Genomic DNA, 16366 nt, shown 5'->3' on the forward strand with positions numbered 1-16366 from the left:
AGAGTATGATAGCAACTAACTGCTTGTTAATGATCTTAATTTTAATTTGCTCAGCAAGTATTATAGCATTACTGCAAGATTTACAGAATTCAGATCTTTAAAAGTTTATATTTTATTTCCATATGTAGATAAGCTTGTCAGTTTACTGTTGGAGTAACATAAAGTTTTCATTAAAATTACACAGATTATTAACAATTTCCAAAGATAAAAATTTCATTTCTAAATAAACTCGAATTTTTAAGTAACTGATGCCCCCATGTGGTGAAAGATGTATTTTACTTTTGTTTAAACCTGGACAATGACTGTTTTTTCGTTTTTCTTTAATAAAGTGGACATAAGTGTTTACAAAGAAGCTGTTGACCAAGAGACATAATTTGAATTTTGTAAAGCTCATTGCCATAAAATTCACAGCCTTACCCTGTATTGTCTCAGAAGTGCATGTAATCAAGCACGTACAATGAGACAAAATATTGGAAGCTATTTAATTACAAATAGCATAGGGATTTTCTGATCTTATGTATGATTTCTTAATGTCTTTGTTTTTGTGTCTCATATAGGTGATGTACAGTTCATTGATTATGAATATTCTGGATACAACTACCTGGCATATGATATTGGAAATCATTTCAATGAATTTGCAGGTATAACAATTGGAGTAACTTATTTAGCTTTGAAATGTTTTCAGAATATTTTATTCTTTCTTTAAAGTAGATAAACAGGGAGCAGGAGCAACATTTTTCCATGTATTGTTGACCATTTTTCTTTGCTTTTGTTTATTACTGGAGGAAAGCAGAGATGACCAAAATTTCTTCCTTAATTGCCATCAGAAAGTAATAGGGGAAAACTAATGATTATGGCTTCTGTTGAGACCAGACATAGTGTAAAGTGCTTCATAAATCTTACCTCATTTTTTCTCCACGACAGTCCTGTAAGGTAATATTCCCAGTTTACATATCAAGAAAGAAACTCACCAAGGTTGCAGTAAAATACAGAAAACTAAGATTTGAAGCTAATTTTTAAGCATTTGAAAAGCCTTTGCTGTTTCCATTGTAAACTTGAGCTTTTGGAGTGTTGGTTCACTAAAAAGCTCAATAACCTTTTTTATTTTTGTCTTTGGCTATGAATATTGAACAGTCGGTCATTTTTATCCCTATTAATCTACAGTTAAATTAATCTAAAATTACTGGTTTTTAAAATGTTAAGTGGAAATAATTTAAAATAACTTTATCACTCTTTATTTAGAAACATAAAGTGTTCTAAAAACTAAAGATTAAGAACATTCCCCTGGATGGTTTATATCAAGTAGGAATTTTTTATTGTTGAATTCATATTTGCATAAGTTTATGTATTTATGTATTTTTATATACTTCTGATTACCAGACTGGGAAATACATTGGGAAAAATTTTTAATTTGACGTTTCCAGTTATTTTGGACTACCAACCTTATCATATACATGCTATAACCCCACATATATGCTGTATGTATTTTTACGTATCTCATCTATGGAAGGGAAATCTAGCTGTGCATATAATGAAATATTACCATGTGAGTAATATAGACAGTCACTGCTATGGATATGAAATAGAAAACTCCAGTGATCTTCTAATGGTTTTGTGGACAGAAAAAGTGAGCTAAACCTCGTGAGTTAGGTAGAATTTGGATGTGCAAACAGAAGAGAAGGAAAGGGGAAAAAACTTAAAGATGAATTACTTATTTTTATAGGATATAAAATTCATGAAGAACACTAGAAGGTTATAAGACTAGTGAGGTAGATTTAGACCAACTTATATAGAATCTTGGATGATAAGCAAAATAGTATGATTGGTCTTCTAGTTTGGTATTTTCCAAACTATCGATCATGAAATTAAATTTGTGGGGTAATGACTTTTTTTTTTTTTTTTTTTTTTTAAAGCAAGGAATGAAAAAGAAACAAAATATCAAGGCTGGAAAATGTTGTTGGGATAAATACTGTTTTTTGAAATTTAGTCTCAGCTGGTTATATGTATAAGGTGTCAATAAAAATGTATTTTTGCCATGAGTCATGGTTTAAAAAGTGTTATAGCTACACTTTCAGATAGTGCTCCAAATGTCAGCATGCTTAAGAATTTCCTGGGGTGCTTCTTAAAAAGGCATATTTTAGGCTTGCGATGCAGCTGCTTCGGAGCTACACTCTTTGTGGAAAAATTGAAGCTATGAGAATTGATTTGGTGATCAGCAGTAATGTGTCTTAGCATTAAAGCTGAAATATAGAATGATTGTTTGGTTTATTATTTTAATAAATGCTACTTACTTAACATGTAGTATTCCAGCCAAAATGGAACTTTTTAAATGAAAAAAATGGCAGTTTTAGGGATTATTAAGGTAAGCAGAAGAATATATGGTTTAAAATTTTTCAGTGTATTTTTTTTTCTTCTTCAGGTGTAAGTGATGTAGACTATAGTCTGTATCCAGATAGAGAACTCCAGAGCCAGTGGCTGCGTTCTTACCTTGAAGCCTACAAAGAATTTAAGGACTTTGGGACTGAAGTTACTGAAAAGGAGGTAGAAATACTCTTCATTCAAGTCAATCAGTTTGCTTTGGTAAGTTTAAATGTATGCAATTAAGGAAAGGTTCTGACTGTAATTTAAAATGCCTCTAAATTTTCATCGTCATATGAGACAATTTCCTAAGTTTTGTTAATTTTTGTTCAAAATAATGAAAATACATGATCATTTACAGTATGCATTACCCATTGCATTGCTTTTAAGGACAAAAATTTTGTTTCATTCCTTGCTATATCCCCATCCCTTTGAACAATGCCTGGCCATATGGTAGGTACTCGATAATTATTTGTTTAATGAGTGGATTCTTATTAGGGTTAAGATTGATGCATAAAACAGTTTCTTAGTCTATTCCTTTCTTTACATCAAAGTCAGATTTTACAGGAGAGGAGCTTTTCCACAACCCATTTCATGGTTAGATCTTATAGGATTGTGACAATAGTAGGTTGGAAGAACCAGTAGGATTGTGTTTTTCATGAATTATCCAGTGTTTGGTCTTCTTGACCTTCATTTGATGAGCATTCGTTTCCAGCTTCATTGTTGTCTTAAAGCTTTATTATTAAGACCTACTTCTCTTTACATGCATTTATATTTTAAAAATTAGCTCATTAAATTATCTTTTGAGATATATTAGAATGATCTTTCAACTAAGGTGCTGCTGCTTTTTAGTTTTTAATATAATTTTGTATAGTTGGCATGAGAAATATTTATCTCTCCAAATAGACCCTAGAGGTGGTTCACAAGTATACCATTTTCATAGTCTTGAGGAACTGTATGCCCAGAGTCACTCACACTATGTCTCAAGTAAGGGTGTCCTGAAATGTTCCTTTACCTGCTGTTCTTACACCTATTTTCAGTACAACTACTAGTTCAATTAATGACATGCTCTACAGCTGGTCCTAGGATGCCTGCTGTTTCTATTATTCTATTTAAGCATGATCTTAGAGAATGTAGGGTTTTCTTATTAGGTCATTTAGGTGAATTTCAGAATCAACCTAATATTCCATTTATGCATTGAATTTGTTAATTTTCTTAGTCATCGGTCCCACTGTTTGCTATTAGAAAGGTAATTTGAATTCCTTTGCAAACTTTTGATGACATTTAACTTTTTTTTGGATACTGTGATTATATCTGTACATGGTATTGAAGAAAACCTTTGCTTCTGATTTGATCACCAAATTGTTTATAAATATTCATTAATCGGAGACCAAGTACTTATTTTAAGTCTGATAGATTGGAAGCATTAAAAAGGAATGAAGTGCATTCTTTCAAAATGCTTATAATTCAGAAGGGCGAATAAGATGTACAGAATAACTTTTGGTGGTAAAATTGGACACTCATTTCTTTTTAATTTGATTTTATTTTTATATTTTTTAAGTTTTATTTTGAGACAGGCTTTGCTTTATCATCTGGGCCTGGAATATAGTGGTGTGATCACAGCTCATTGCAGCCTCAACCTGCTGGGCTAAAGCAGTCCTCCCACCTGAGCCCCCCGAGGACCATGCCTGGCTAATTTTAAAAATTTTTTATGGAGACTAGATCTCTTAATATTGCCCAGGCTGGTCTCGAACTCCTAGGCTCAATTGATCCTCCTCCACTCAACCTCCCAAAGTGCTAGGATTACAGGCATGAGCCACCTTGCCAGGCCTATTTTTTTTATTAGATACAAGGTCTTGCTCTGTCACTCAGGCTGGAATGCAGTGGTACAATCATAGCTGACTGCAGCCTCAAATTCCTGAACACAAGGGTTCCTCCCAACTCAGCCTCCCAAGTAGCTAGGACTACAGGCACACGCCACCATGCCTGGCTGATTTTTTAAAAACTTTTTGTAGAGACAGGGTCTTGCTATATTGCTCAGGCTGGTCTTGAACTCCTGACCTCAAGCAGTCCTCCAGCCTCAGCCTCCCAAAAGTATTGGATTGCAGGCATGAGCCATATGCCCAGTCATAAAACCCTTTTTGGTATAAAATTATCAGTAAATTGGAATTAAAAGGAAACTTACTCTGATTTGAAGTAAAAAAGAATATCTTCATGAAATGTACAACAGATATATTAATATTTATTAATTTATCTTTTTTATCAGACCTACTGAATGTATGATATATTAATAAATACTCTGTATTAATATATATTCAGTAGAAGGTCTGATAAAAAGGATAAAGGATAATTGATAGAGACATAAAACTTTAGTACCTTTTAAACAGCATTTCTGACTAATTTAATACGTCCTCTGAATTTACATATAGTTAGTTTTTGCATAAGGGCATAGAGTAAGTATTATACTCTGAGATTCTGATACCAATTACCAGTTCTTCCTTATTAAGAAACATTAAAAGCCCTTTATTTATTAAGTCAGTTTTTTGTTTCGATTTCTGTTCTTATTTTATCAGAATTCTACTGATTGTCTATTGTGCGCTTTTCCTGTCCTTCTGGGATGTCACAGCTTTCTTGCATCAGGGCCTCTGTTGTTATCTTCTTTTGATAAGTCTTCTTTTCTTTTTCAAAACTTTCTGTAGCTTCTTTTTAGCTAGCCAGTTTACCTTCCTCTCTTACCAACTATTAGTTTCCTCCCACTGTTATGTAAAGTATGTGCCTGTCACATCTAAGTATTTGAATGAATTAATAATTGTGATTGCAATGTGAAATAAAAGGAAACCCTCAATCTTACTCTCTTATTCTTCATGCATTTCTCAGACATTGCAATCTGCCTTTTCCCTCACTACTATAAAAAGAAAATCAGGTAAGGTTTACCAATCATGATGTAATTGCTAAGCCCAATTTCAGTTTTTCAGTCCTTACCTTACTTGATCTGTCTATAGCATTTGGCGGTATTTAACATTGATTTAAAAAGCTTTTGTTGACTTTTGTGATAGCTTTCTGTATGGTGAAAACAAGGAAATGATCAAAGTATGGCTTCATGAGTCACACACTTTTTTGCCATACAAAGATAACTTTTCCCCATAGGTTCACAGTGCTTAAAGAGAGAAAGAACAACCTAAACAAATCTCACAGGGAATATACTCAGCAGATGAGGTACTGACTATATAATGAGCGAGTTCCAAATTATTAAAAGTCTAGTCCAATTAGGATGAAAGCAGAAGAGGATTGAGCTGTACCTTTTTAAGATTCGTTTCTCAGGCTTGACCAACATAGGAGAGATCCATGAAGACACCTGAAGTTCCTGGACCCAAGAAGGTGGTGTTAGTGTTGTCAGGATGAGACTATATATAAAGCTCCAAGGCCTGCATAGGCCTGAACTCTCTGCTTTTGGAGAAGTAGCTGACAAAGTGGAGCCTATCACAGCCTTAGTGTTCAGAGTGTCAGAAGTCCTCTAGTTGAAGTCAGCTACTCACATGGGGTCTGAGAGAGTGTGATGTAACATTCCCAAGAGAAGAAGGAGTTCACTCCAAGTACTCACATATGGAGTCTATATTAGCATTCTCCAGAGAGACAGAACTAATAGGATATATGTACATTATGAAAAGAAGTTTATTAGGGAAAATTGTCTTACATGATCACAAGGTTAAGTCTCACAATCGGCCATCTGCCAGCTGAGGAAGAAAGAAACCAGTAGTGGCTCAGTACAGGTCTGAAGCCTCAAAACCAGAAAAGCCAACAGTATAGCCTTCAGTCTGTGGCCAAGGACCCAGGCCCCCTGCAAACCACTGGCATAGGTCCAAGTGTCCAAATGCCGAAGAAGAGGGACTCTGATGTCCAAGGGCAGGAGGAGCAGGAGGAAGCATCCAACATCGGGGAAAAGAAGGAAGCCAGAAGACCCAGCAAGCAAAATTATCCTGCATACTTCTGCCTGCTTTGTGTTTGCAATGTAGCAGCCAATTGGATGATGCCAACCCACATTGAGGGTGGGTCTTCCTCTCCCAGTTCACAGATTCAAATGTCAAGTCTCCCCTGGCAGCACCCTCACAGACACACCCAGAAACCATACTTTACCAGCCAGCTAGGCAACCCTCAATCCAAATAAGTTGACACCTAATGTTGACCGTCATAGAGTCTGACAAAGCTTCACATTCCCCTGAGGAGTGGGAGTAGTTGCATTTTCTTACAAATGGGATCTGATATGTCTCATATTCTTTTTTTTTCTTTCTTTTTTTTTTTTTTTTTTTTTTTTTTTTGATATGGAGTCTCTCTGTTGCCTAGACTGGAGTGCAGTGGCATATTCTTGGCTCACTGCAACCTCCCTCCTGGGTTCAAGCAAGTCTCTAACCTTGGCCTCTTGAGTAGCCAGGATTACAGGCGTCTGCCACCACAACCGGCTAATTTTTATATTTTTGGTAGAGACAGGGTTTTACCATGTCAGCCAGGCTGGTCTTGAACTGCTGAACTCAAATGATCCACCCACCTCGGCTTCCCAGAGTGTTGGGATTACAGGTGTGAGCCACCACACCTGGACATATTCTTGAAGGGAGGGAGAATACATCATTTTAAAGCTGTGTGACAAATTCTCTTTTTCTGCTGTCTTACTCAGTCTCTTAATCTGGCTCCTCTTTCCTCCTTTTCTTTCAGCCCTCTTATGTGTTAAGAGTATTCTATAGTGTTCTGATTTGGGTCTCTTCCCTCCTTTCACTTTATATTGCTTTTATTTACTGATCTAGTCCCAAGAATTTTATTCCTGTTTCCATTAATGATCTCATGTTGAGTTTCTTCCCACTATTGAGCTCCAGACTATCTTGATCCATGGTCCCATTAGTATCTAACCATATATCCAAAGTGAGTTTTTATTTTGTGCACCCTGTCTTCTACCTTGTTATTTTTTCTTCTACCTCATTATTTACTCTTCTACCTCATTATTTACCTCATTATTTATATAATTTACTTATTATATACCAAAACCAGAAAATTTTCTCTCATGTGTTTCTTTTCCTCATCCTCACATGTTTTTTGTTTCCAAGTTCTGTTCTTGATTTCAGCTCCTTCTCTCTTAACCTTTAATTGAGGACTTAATCTCTTGCAACATTAGCCTTTGCTGCTCTCTTTACCTTCAGGTTTTTTTCTTGTCTTTAATTTATCTATATTAAAAAAGTGATCCTTTCTAGTAACTAGAATTGAATTTGTCAATTAGATTGTGTCACTTTTCTGTTTTATGGCTCCCTGTGACCTACAAAATGAAATACAAATGACAGCATCTGTAAACTCTTATTTCCCACTACTTCACATCTCCTACTTCTGCCCTAGCAGTCATTTTGTGCCTGCATACTCCATGATGTTTCATGCCTGCCTGTATTATACTTAGGTTATTCCTTCTACCTGGAATGTCCTTTTCCCTGCATCCCTTGGCAGATTTCTCTTATTCCTTTTGGATGTGTCTTAAGTGCTGTTTCCTCCTTAAATAGTTTCCTCCTTCCTTGCTCACTTGTCATTAAGAATATAGCATATATGCATTATGAAGCTGCTTTGATAAAAAGCAGGCATCTCCAGACTACGGCCCGCATGCGGCCCCCTGAGGCCGTTTATCCACCTCCCCGACCCCCCACCCCTACCCCCGCACTTCAGGAAGGGGCACCTCTCTCATTGGTGGTCACTGAGAGGAGCACAGTATGTGGCGGCCCTCCAACGGTCTGAGGGACAGTGAACTGGCCCCCTGTGTAAAAAGTTTGGGGACGCCTGATAAAAAGAAAAGAAGGTCTGAATAATAAGATCAGGGCATACATGTTTTGAAATACTATAAATGGTTAGGAAATGTTTATTGCTCAGGCCATGATACAGACTTCTAAAGATTATAAGACTTCACCTGTCCTTGATTGTTTAGTGTTGAGAAGGTGGTGAACAAAAGTAGGTATATGCATTATAAAACCAAACAGAGTATACGTAATGGCTTTGAGGAGTTTTTCTTTTTTTTTTTCCTTTTCCCCTTACATGCACACTGGGGATTTATTTTAGTTAGTTATTTACCGTATAAAGCTTTGAATATTTCTTTGCAACAGTGGTGAGTAGTCTAGAAATTAAAATACCCTTTAACAGAGATTTAACATATCCATAACTTCTAAATGTGAAAGAAATAGTATAGTTACAGAATTTATTATTTTTTTGATGTACTTGTATTTTTGGGAAATGCAAATAATGAATGGGCTGTTTTCTGCCTTTGCTTAATTCATTGTTATATATTTATCACTTCCCCCCTATAAAAATTGTTGCCTACAAAAGTGAGATTTCAGTGAGATTTTATGGGTAATGCTTCCCTAGTGTAGAATTATTTAGTTAATTTATGTTAAGTATATGAATAAAACTGATTGAGAAATATAGTTACCATTTCTGCTTGACAATGGTGAGAAGCACTAAGTTGGTGTTTTTTAAAATGCAGAATGGCTTGATTTCTCAATCTTTTCCACTATAGAACAAATTTAATAGGAAGAAGAGATTAGGATAATATCTACAGGTGATTTTATATCAACATGAAATATGCCAAGGTGATTTAGACTAGTGGTTCTTAACTTTTTTGATCTTAGGACCCATTCACACTTAAAAAATTTTTTGAAGACCTCTACAAGCTTTTGTTTTTGTGAATTAATTAGCATTATTTATCATATTGGAAGGCAAAATTCAAAACGTTTAAGTATATATATTTAAAATAAACTCATTAACATAAATATCATAAATAGAATAACTATTTTTCAAAATAACAATTTAGTGAGAAGAATGGCATTGGCATTATTTTACACTTCTGCAAATTTCTTTAATGTCTGGCTTAATAGAATACAATGGGATTTCCTGTATTTGCTTCTGTATTACATCTTTTGTGATGGATTGTTTCATTTGAAGTATATGAAAAAAAATTTCACACATGCATGTTGGAAAAGAGGAGTATTTTGCCTTTTCAGATAATTGTGGATATTCGTTTTTGATACTAGACCAAAACTCAACAAGTGATAGTTTCTTAAAGGTTAGTTGCCATGAATAATCTTAACAGTCAATTAATTTTTTTACTCTATTACATTAAAATCTTCTGATTTATCTTGCAGATTGAATGATTATTTTACCTGTATGTGATTTTGTAATTTTAACAGTATTAGTTATTTGGAAAGTAATTGATTGATTGAATTGTATAGATCTTCCAAATGTTGACACATCTCATTATAAAATAGCTAAAGATCACATATGTTGACATCACCACGAGTGTCATCAGAAAAACTTATAGTATTATACTGAGAAGCTGTTAAGCTCACAGAATCACATACAGCTTTTCTCAAGTTCTAATTTTAGGGTGAAAACTTGAATTTTATCATTGGCAACAAATACTGTCAGTTATTTTCACTGAAATGACAAGTTATTTTTTTTATATTTGAGAAAATGTCTGCCAAATACCGATGTCTGATAACTCTAGTTTGATAACTCTAGTTTGTGTATTAGTCATTTTTTAAAAATAAAAATGATGTTCCATTAAAAATGTGCAAATTCAACTCAAAAGTCAGTTACCTGTGTTTTTCCGGAACAACCGTTGTACTTTGGATATGCAGTAGACATGCTTTGTATGTACTGCCTATTTCTTCCCACATAATATACTACAGCATGTACTCCAGGGTAGAGATTTAATAAAATTAATAATTTTAATGTCTTCACGAAGGACATTCTTTAGTGACATTGGCTTTTTACTGTTACTGTGTGATGGTGAAGAATAAGGCTATTATACTAGTGTGATTTGCTGCCACTGCCTTGACTTAAGGTAACAGTAGCTTCACCGTCCACTGCTTTTGAACCATTGGCACAAATGTTATCATAGTCAAAAAGGCAAGGAACATACCAGTGTAATTATGAAACTAATTTTGGACTTCTGAAACCTCCCATGGGTTCATTAACCACTTTAAGAACTTCTGATGTAGACTTTGAAAAGAAGGAAATCATCTAATTTCATAATTTTATTTCTCAGTACCTGATACACTTTCTTAGAAGAGCATTATCTTATTAGATAAGTGCACTTATCTTATTAGGTAAGTGCAACGTGCTTTTTAAATAGAGATATTTAGGTTGAAAAAAATTTTTTTACATATATTATTTTTATTAGTCTTTTTTTTTTTATTGCATTTTAGGTTTTGGGGTACATGTGATGAACATGCAAGATTGTTGCATAGGTACACACATGGCAGTGTGCTTTGCTGCCTTCCGTCCCCTCACCTGTATCTGTCATTTCTCCCCATGCTATCTCTTCCCACCTCCCCACCCCCCGCCCCTCCCCCATTTCCCCCCAACAGACCCCAGTGTGTAGTGCTCCCCTCCCTGTGTCCATGTGTTCTCATTGTTCAACACCCGCCTATGAGTGAGAATATACGGTGTTTGATTTTCTGCTCTTGTGTCAGTTTGCTGAGAATGATGGTTTCCAGGTTCATCCATGTCCCTATAAAGGACGTGAACTCATCGTTTTTGATGGCTGCATAATATTCCATGGTGTATATGTACCACATTTTCCCTATCCAGTCTATCATCGTTGGGCATTTGGGTTGGTTCCAGGTCTTTGCTATTGTAAACAGTGCTGCAATGAACATTCGTGTGCACGTGTCCTTGTAGTAGAATGATTTATAATCCTTTGGATATATACCCAGTAATGGGATTGCTGGGTCAAATGGGATTTCTATTTTTAAGTCCTTGAGGAATCGCCACACTGTCTTCCACAATGGTTGAATTAATTTACATTCCCACCAACAGTGTAAAAGTGTTCCTATTTCTCCACATCCTCTCCAGCATCTGTTGTTTCCCGATTTTTTAATGATCGCCATTCTAACTGGTGTGAGATGGTATCTCAATGTGGTTTTGATTTGCATTTCTCTGATGACCAGTGATGATGAGCATTTTTTCATATGTTTGTTGGCCTCCTGTATGTCTTCTTTTGTAAAGTATCTGTTCATATCCTTTGCCCATTTTTGAATGGGCTTGTTTGTTTTTTTCTTGTAGATCTGCTTTAGTTCTTTGTAAATTCTGGATATCAGCCCCTTGTCAGATGGGTAGACTGCAAAAATTTTTTCCCATTCTGTTGGTTGCCGATTCACTCTACTGACTGTTTCTTTTGCCGTGCAGAAGCTGTGGAGTTTGATTAGGTCCCATTTGTCTATTTTGGCTTTTGTTGCCATTGCTTTTGGCGTTTTGGTCATGAAGTCCTTGCCTACACCTATGTCCTGAATGGTTTTGCCTAGATTTTCTTCTAAGGTTTTTATGGTATTAGGTCTGATGTTTAAGTCTTTAATCCATCTGGAGTTAATTTTGGTGTAAGGTGTCAGGAAGGGGTCCTGTTTCTGCTTTCTGCACATGGCTAGCCAGTTTTCCCAACACCATTTATTAAACAGGGAGTCCTTTCCCCATTGCTTGTTTTTGTCAGGTTTGTCGAAGATCAGATGGTTGTGGGTATGTTGTATTTCCTGTGAGGCCTCTGTTCTGTTCCATTGGTCTATATCTCTGTTTTGGTACCAGTACCATGCTGTTTTGATTACTGTAGCCTTGTAGTATAGTTTGAAGTCCGGTAGTGTGATGCCTCCCGCTTTGTTCTTTTTGCTTAGAATTGACTTGGCTATGCGGGCTCTCTTTTGGTTCCATATGAAGTTTAAGGTGTTTTTTTCCAGTTCTGTGAAGAAGGTCAATGGTAGCTTGATGGGAATAGCATTGAATCTGTAAATTACTTTGGGCAGTATGGCCATTTTCACGATGTTGATTCTTCCTAACCATGAACATGGAATGTTTCTCCATCTGTTTGTATCCTCTCTTATTTCGTTGAGCAATGGCTTGTAGTTCTCCTTGAAGAGGTCCTTTACGTTCCTTGTTAGTTGTATTCCTAGGTACTTTATTCTCTTTGTAGCAATTGTGAATGGCAGTTCGTTTTTGATTTGGCTCTCTTGAAGTCTATTACTGGTGTATAGGAATGCTTGTGATTTTTGCACGTTGATTTTGTATCCTGAGACTTTGCTGAAGTTGTTTATCAGTTTCAGGAGATTTTGGGCTGAGATGATGGGTTCTTCCAGATATACAATCATGTCATCTGCAAATAGAGACAATTTGATTTCCTCCTTTCCAATTTGGATACCCTTTATTTCTTTTTCTTGCCTGATTGCTCTGGCTAGAACTTCCAGTACTATATTGAATAGGAGTGGTGAGAGAGGGCATCCTTGTCTAGTGCCAGATTTCAAAGGGAATGCTTCCAGTTTTTGCCCATTCAGTATGATATTGGCTGTTGGTTTGTCGTAAATAGCTTTTATTGTTTTGAGATACGTTCCGTCAATACCTAGTTTATTGAGGGTTTTTAGCATAAAGGGTTGTTGAATTTTGTCAAAAGCCTTCTCTGCATCAATCGAGATAATCATGTGGTTTTTGTCTTTGGTTCTGTTTATGTGGTGAATTACGTTTATGGACTTGCGTATGTTGAACCAGCCTTGCATCCCCGGGATGAATCCTACTTGATCATGGTGGATGAGCTTTTTGATATGCTGTTGCAATCGGTTTGCCAGTATTTTATTGAAGATTTTTGCATCTATGTTCATCATGGATATTGGCCTGAAATTTTCTTTTCTTGTTGAGTCTCTGCCGGGTTTTGGTATCAGGATGATGTTTGTCTCGTAAAATGATTTGGGAAGGATTCCCTCTTTTTGGATTGTCTGGAATAGTTTCAGAAGGAATGGTATCAGCTCCTCCTTGTATGTCTGGTAGAATTCAGCTGTGAACCCATCTGGACCTGGGCTTTTTTTGGGTGTTAGGCTCTTTATTGCTGCCTCAACTTCAGACCATGTTATTGGTCTATTCAGGGTTTCGGCTTCTTCCAGGTTTAGGCTTGGGAGGTTGCAGGTGTCCAGGAATTTATCCATTTCTTCCAGGTTTACTAGTTTATGTGCATAGAGTTGTTTGTAATAATCTCTGATGATGGTTTGGATTTCTGTGGAATCTGTGGTGATATCCCCTTTATCGTTTTTTATTGCATCAATTTGGTTATTCTCTCTTTTCTTTTTTATTAATCTGGCTAGTGGTCTGTCTATTTTGTTGATCTTTTCAAAAAACCAGCTCCTGGATTTATTGATTTTTTGAAGAGTTTTTTGTGTCTCTATTTCCTTCAGTTCTGCTCTGATCTTAGTTATTTCCTGTCTTCTGCTAGGTTTTGAGTTTTTTTGATCTTGCTCCTCTAGCTCTTTCAATTTTGATGATAGGGTGTCAATTTTAGATCTCTCCTTTCTTCTCATGTGGGCACTCATTGCTATATATTTTCCTCTAGAGACTGCTTTAAATGTGTCCCAGAGATTCTGGTATGTTGTGTCTTCGTTCTCATTGGTTTCGAAGAACATCTTTATTTCTGCCTTCATTTCATTGTTTATCCAGTCAACATTCAAGAGCAAGTTGTTCAGTTTCCATGAAGCTGTGCGGTTCTGAGTTAGTTTCTGCATTCTGAGTTCTAACTCGATTGCACTGTGGTCTGAGAGACTGTTTGTTATGATTTCTGTTCTTTTGCATTTGCTGAGGAGTGATTTATTGCCAATTATGTGGTCAATTTTAGAGTAGGTGTGATGTGGTGCTGAGAAGAATGTATATTCTGTGGATTTGGGGTGGAGAGTTCTGTAAATGTCTATTAGGTTTGCTCGTTCCAGGTCTGTGTTCAGGTCCTGGATATCCTTGTTGATTTTCTGTCTGGTTGATCTGTCTAATATTGACAATGGGGTGTTAAAGTCTCCCACTATTATTGTGTGGGAGTCTAAGTCTCTTTGTAAGTCATTAAGAACTTGCCTTATGTATCTGGGTGCTCCTGTATTGGGTGCATATATATTTAGGATCGTTAGCTCTTTTTGTTGCAGTGATCCTTTTACCATTATGTAATGACCTTCTTTGTCTCTTTTGATCTTTGTTGCTTTAAAGTCTATTTTATCAGAGATGAGAATTGCAACTCCTGCCTTTTTTTGCTCTCCATTTGCTTGGTAGATCTTCCTCCATCCCTTTATTTTGAGCCTTTGTGTATCCTTGCATGTAAGATGGGTTTCCTGGATACAGCACACTGATGGGTTTTGGCTTTTTATCCAATTTGCCAGTCTGTGTCTTTTGATTGGGGCATTTAGTCCATTGACATTTAGGGATAGTATTGTTATGTGTGAATTTGATGCTGTCATTTTGATGCTACCTTGCTGTTTTGTTGGTTAGTTGATGCAGATTCTTGATTGTGTTGCTGCTTTTTTACCATTTGGTGTGTTTTTGGAGTGGCTGGTACTGGTTGTTCCTTTATATGTGTAGAGCCTCTTTCAGGAGTTCTTGTAGAGCAGGTTTGGTGGTGATGAAATCTCTGAGTGCTTGCTTGTTCACAAAGGATTTTATTTTTCCTTCACTTATGAAGCTGAGTTTGGCTGGATAGGAGATTCTGGGTTGAAAGTTCTTTTCTTTAAGGATGTTGAATATTGGCCCCCAGTCTCTTCTGGCTTGTAGGGTTTCTGCTGAGAGATCTGCTGTGAGTCTAATGGGCTTCCCTTTGTGGGTAACCCGACCTTTCTCTCTGGCTGCCCTTAGCATTTTCTCTTTCATTTCAACCCTGGTGAATCTGACGATTATGTGCCTTGGGGTTGCTCTTCTTGAGGAATATCTCTGTGGTGTTCTCTGTATTTCCTGGATTTGAATATTGGTCTGCCTTGCTAGGTTGGGGAAGTTTTCCTGGATAATATCCTGAAGAGTATTTTCCAGCTTGGATTCATTCTCTTCATCACATTCAGGTACACCTATCAGACGTAGATTAGGTCTTTTCACATAGTCCCACATTTCTTGAAGATTTTGTTCATTCCTTTTTGTGCTTTTTTCTCTGTTCTTGCCTTCTCTTTTTATTTCATTGAGTTGGTCTTCGACCTCTGATATCCTTTCTTCTGCTTGGTCAATTCGGCTGTTGAAGCTTGTGCATGCTTCACGAAGCTCTCGTGTTGCGTTTTTCAGCTCCATCAATTCACTTATTCTCCTCTCTATGCTGTCCATTCTCGTCAGCAGTTCGTCCAATCTTTTTTCAAGGTTCCTATTTTCTTTGCGATGGGTTAGAACATGTTCTTTTAGCTCATTGTAGTTTCTTACTACCCATCTTCTGAAGTCTGATTCTGTCATTTCATCACCCTCCTTCTCCATCCGGTCTGGTTCCCTTGCTGGTGAGGAGTTGTGATCACTTTTAGGAGGAGAGGTGTTCTGGTTTCGGGAGTTTTCATCCTTTTTACGCTGGTTTCTACCCATTTTTGTGGGTTTATCCACCTGTTGTCTGTCTCTGTCCCAGGGAGTTGGAGCTTTATGAGTTTCCGTTGCACTACTGCCTTTTTTGTTTTTTTTTTTTTTTTCAGGTTGGACCCGCCCAGCTAGCAGCACGCCTAGCCTCTGCCTGCCCGCAGGGGCTTTGCTGAGCTGCTGTGGGCTCCGCCCAGCTGCCCTGAGCTCTTCCCTGTAGTCCTTTTTATATGGGCGTAGTTAGAACTGTCTGGGCAATGGTGGCCCCGCCTCTGTTATGGCGGACTCTCTCTGTTGTGGCAGGTTGCCTCGGCAACGGCGGGTTGCCTCGGCAACGGCAGCCTGCCTCCCTAGCGGTGGAGAGTCTCAGTAATGGCGGAAGCCCCTCCCCCACGGAGCCGGACCGTCCCGGTTCAGCTGTGCTTGGTTTGAAGGGCTCAACCCAGAGGGTTTCCAATTACTGTTTTTGTTTTCGTTGTTGTTGGGGGTGGAGGGGTGGGACCAACCGAGCCTGATCACCTGGCTCCCTGACTCAGAGTCTTTTCTTTTAAGTTGAACGACCCCGCGTTCCGGTCGCTTGTTGAAAAGGCGCCGGGATCTCCCGTGCTGCGACTCACACGGAGTCGGCTCGAACCGCGGCGCCGGCTCCTGGAGGATTTTTTGCCTA

General features: G+C 37.3%; 1 protein-coding gene across 1 annotated transcript in view; it reads left to right on the forward strand.

The window, feature by feature from the left end:
* ETNK1 (ethanolamine kinase 1) overlaps positions 1–16366 on the forward strand; it is a 58017-nt gene that overhangs the window by 38092 nt on the left and 3559 nt on the right. The window contains exons 5-6 of the mRNA XM_039472011.2: positions 558–641; positions 2420–2580. Coding sequence (XP_039327945.1) covers positions 558–641; positions 2420–2580 — 245 coding nt within the window. The remainder of the gene's footprint in view (positions 1–557; positions 642–2419; positions 2581–16366) is intronic.

Source organism: Saimiri boliviensis, chromosome 7 (assembly GCF_048565385.1).
Source record: "Saimiri boliviensis isolate mSaiBol1 chromosome 7, mSaiBol1.pri, whole genome shotgun sequence".
Classification (NCBI taxonomy): Eukaryota; Metazoa; Chordata; class Mammalia; order Primates; family Cebidae; genus Saimiri; species Saimiri boliviensis.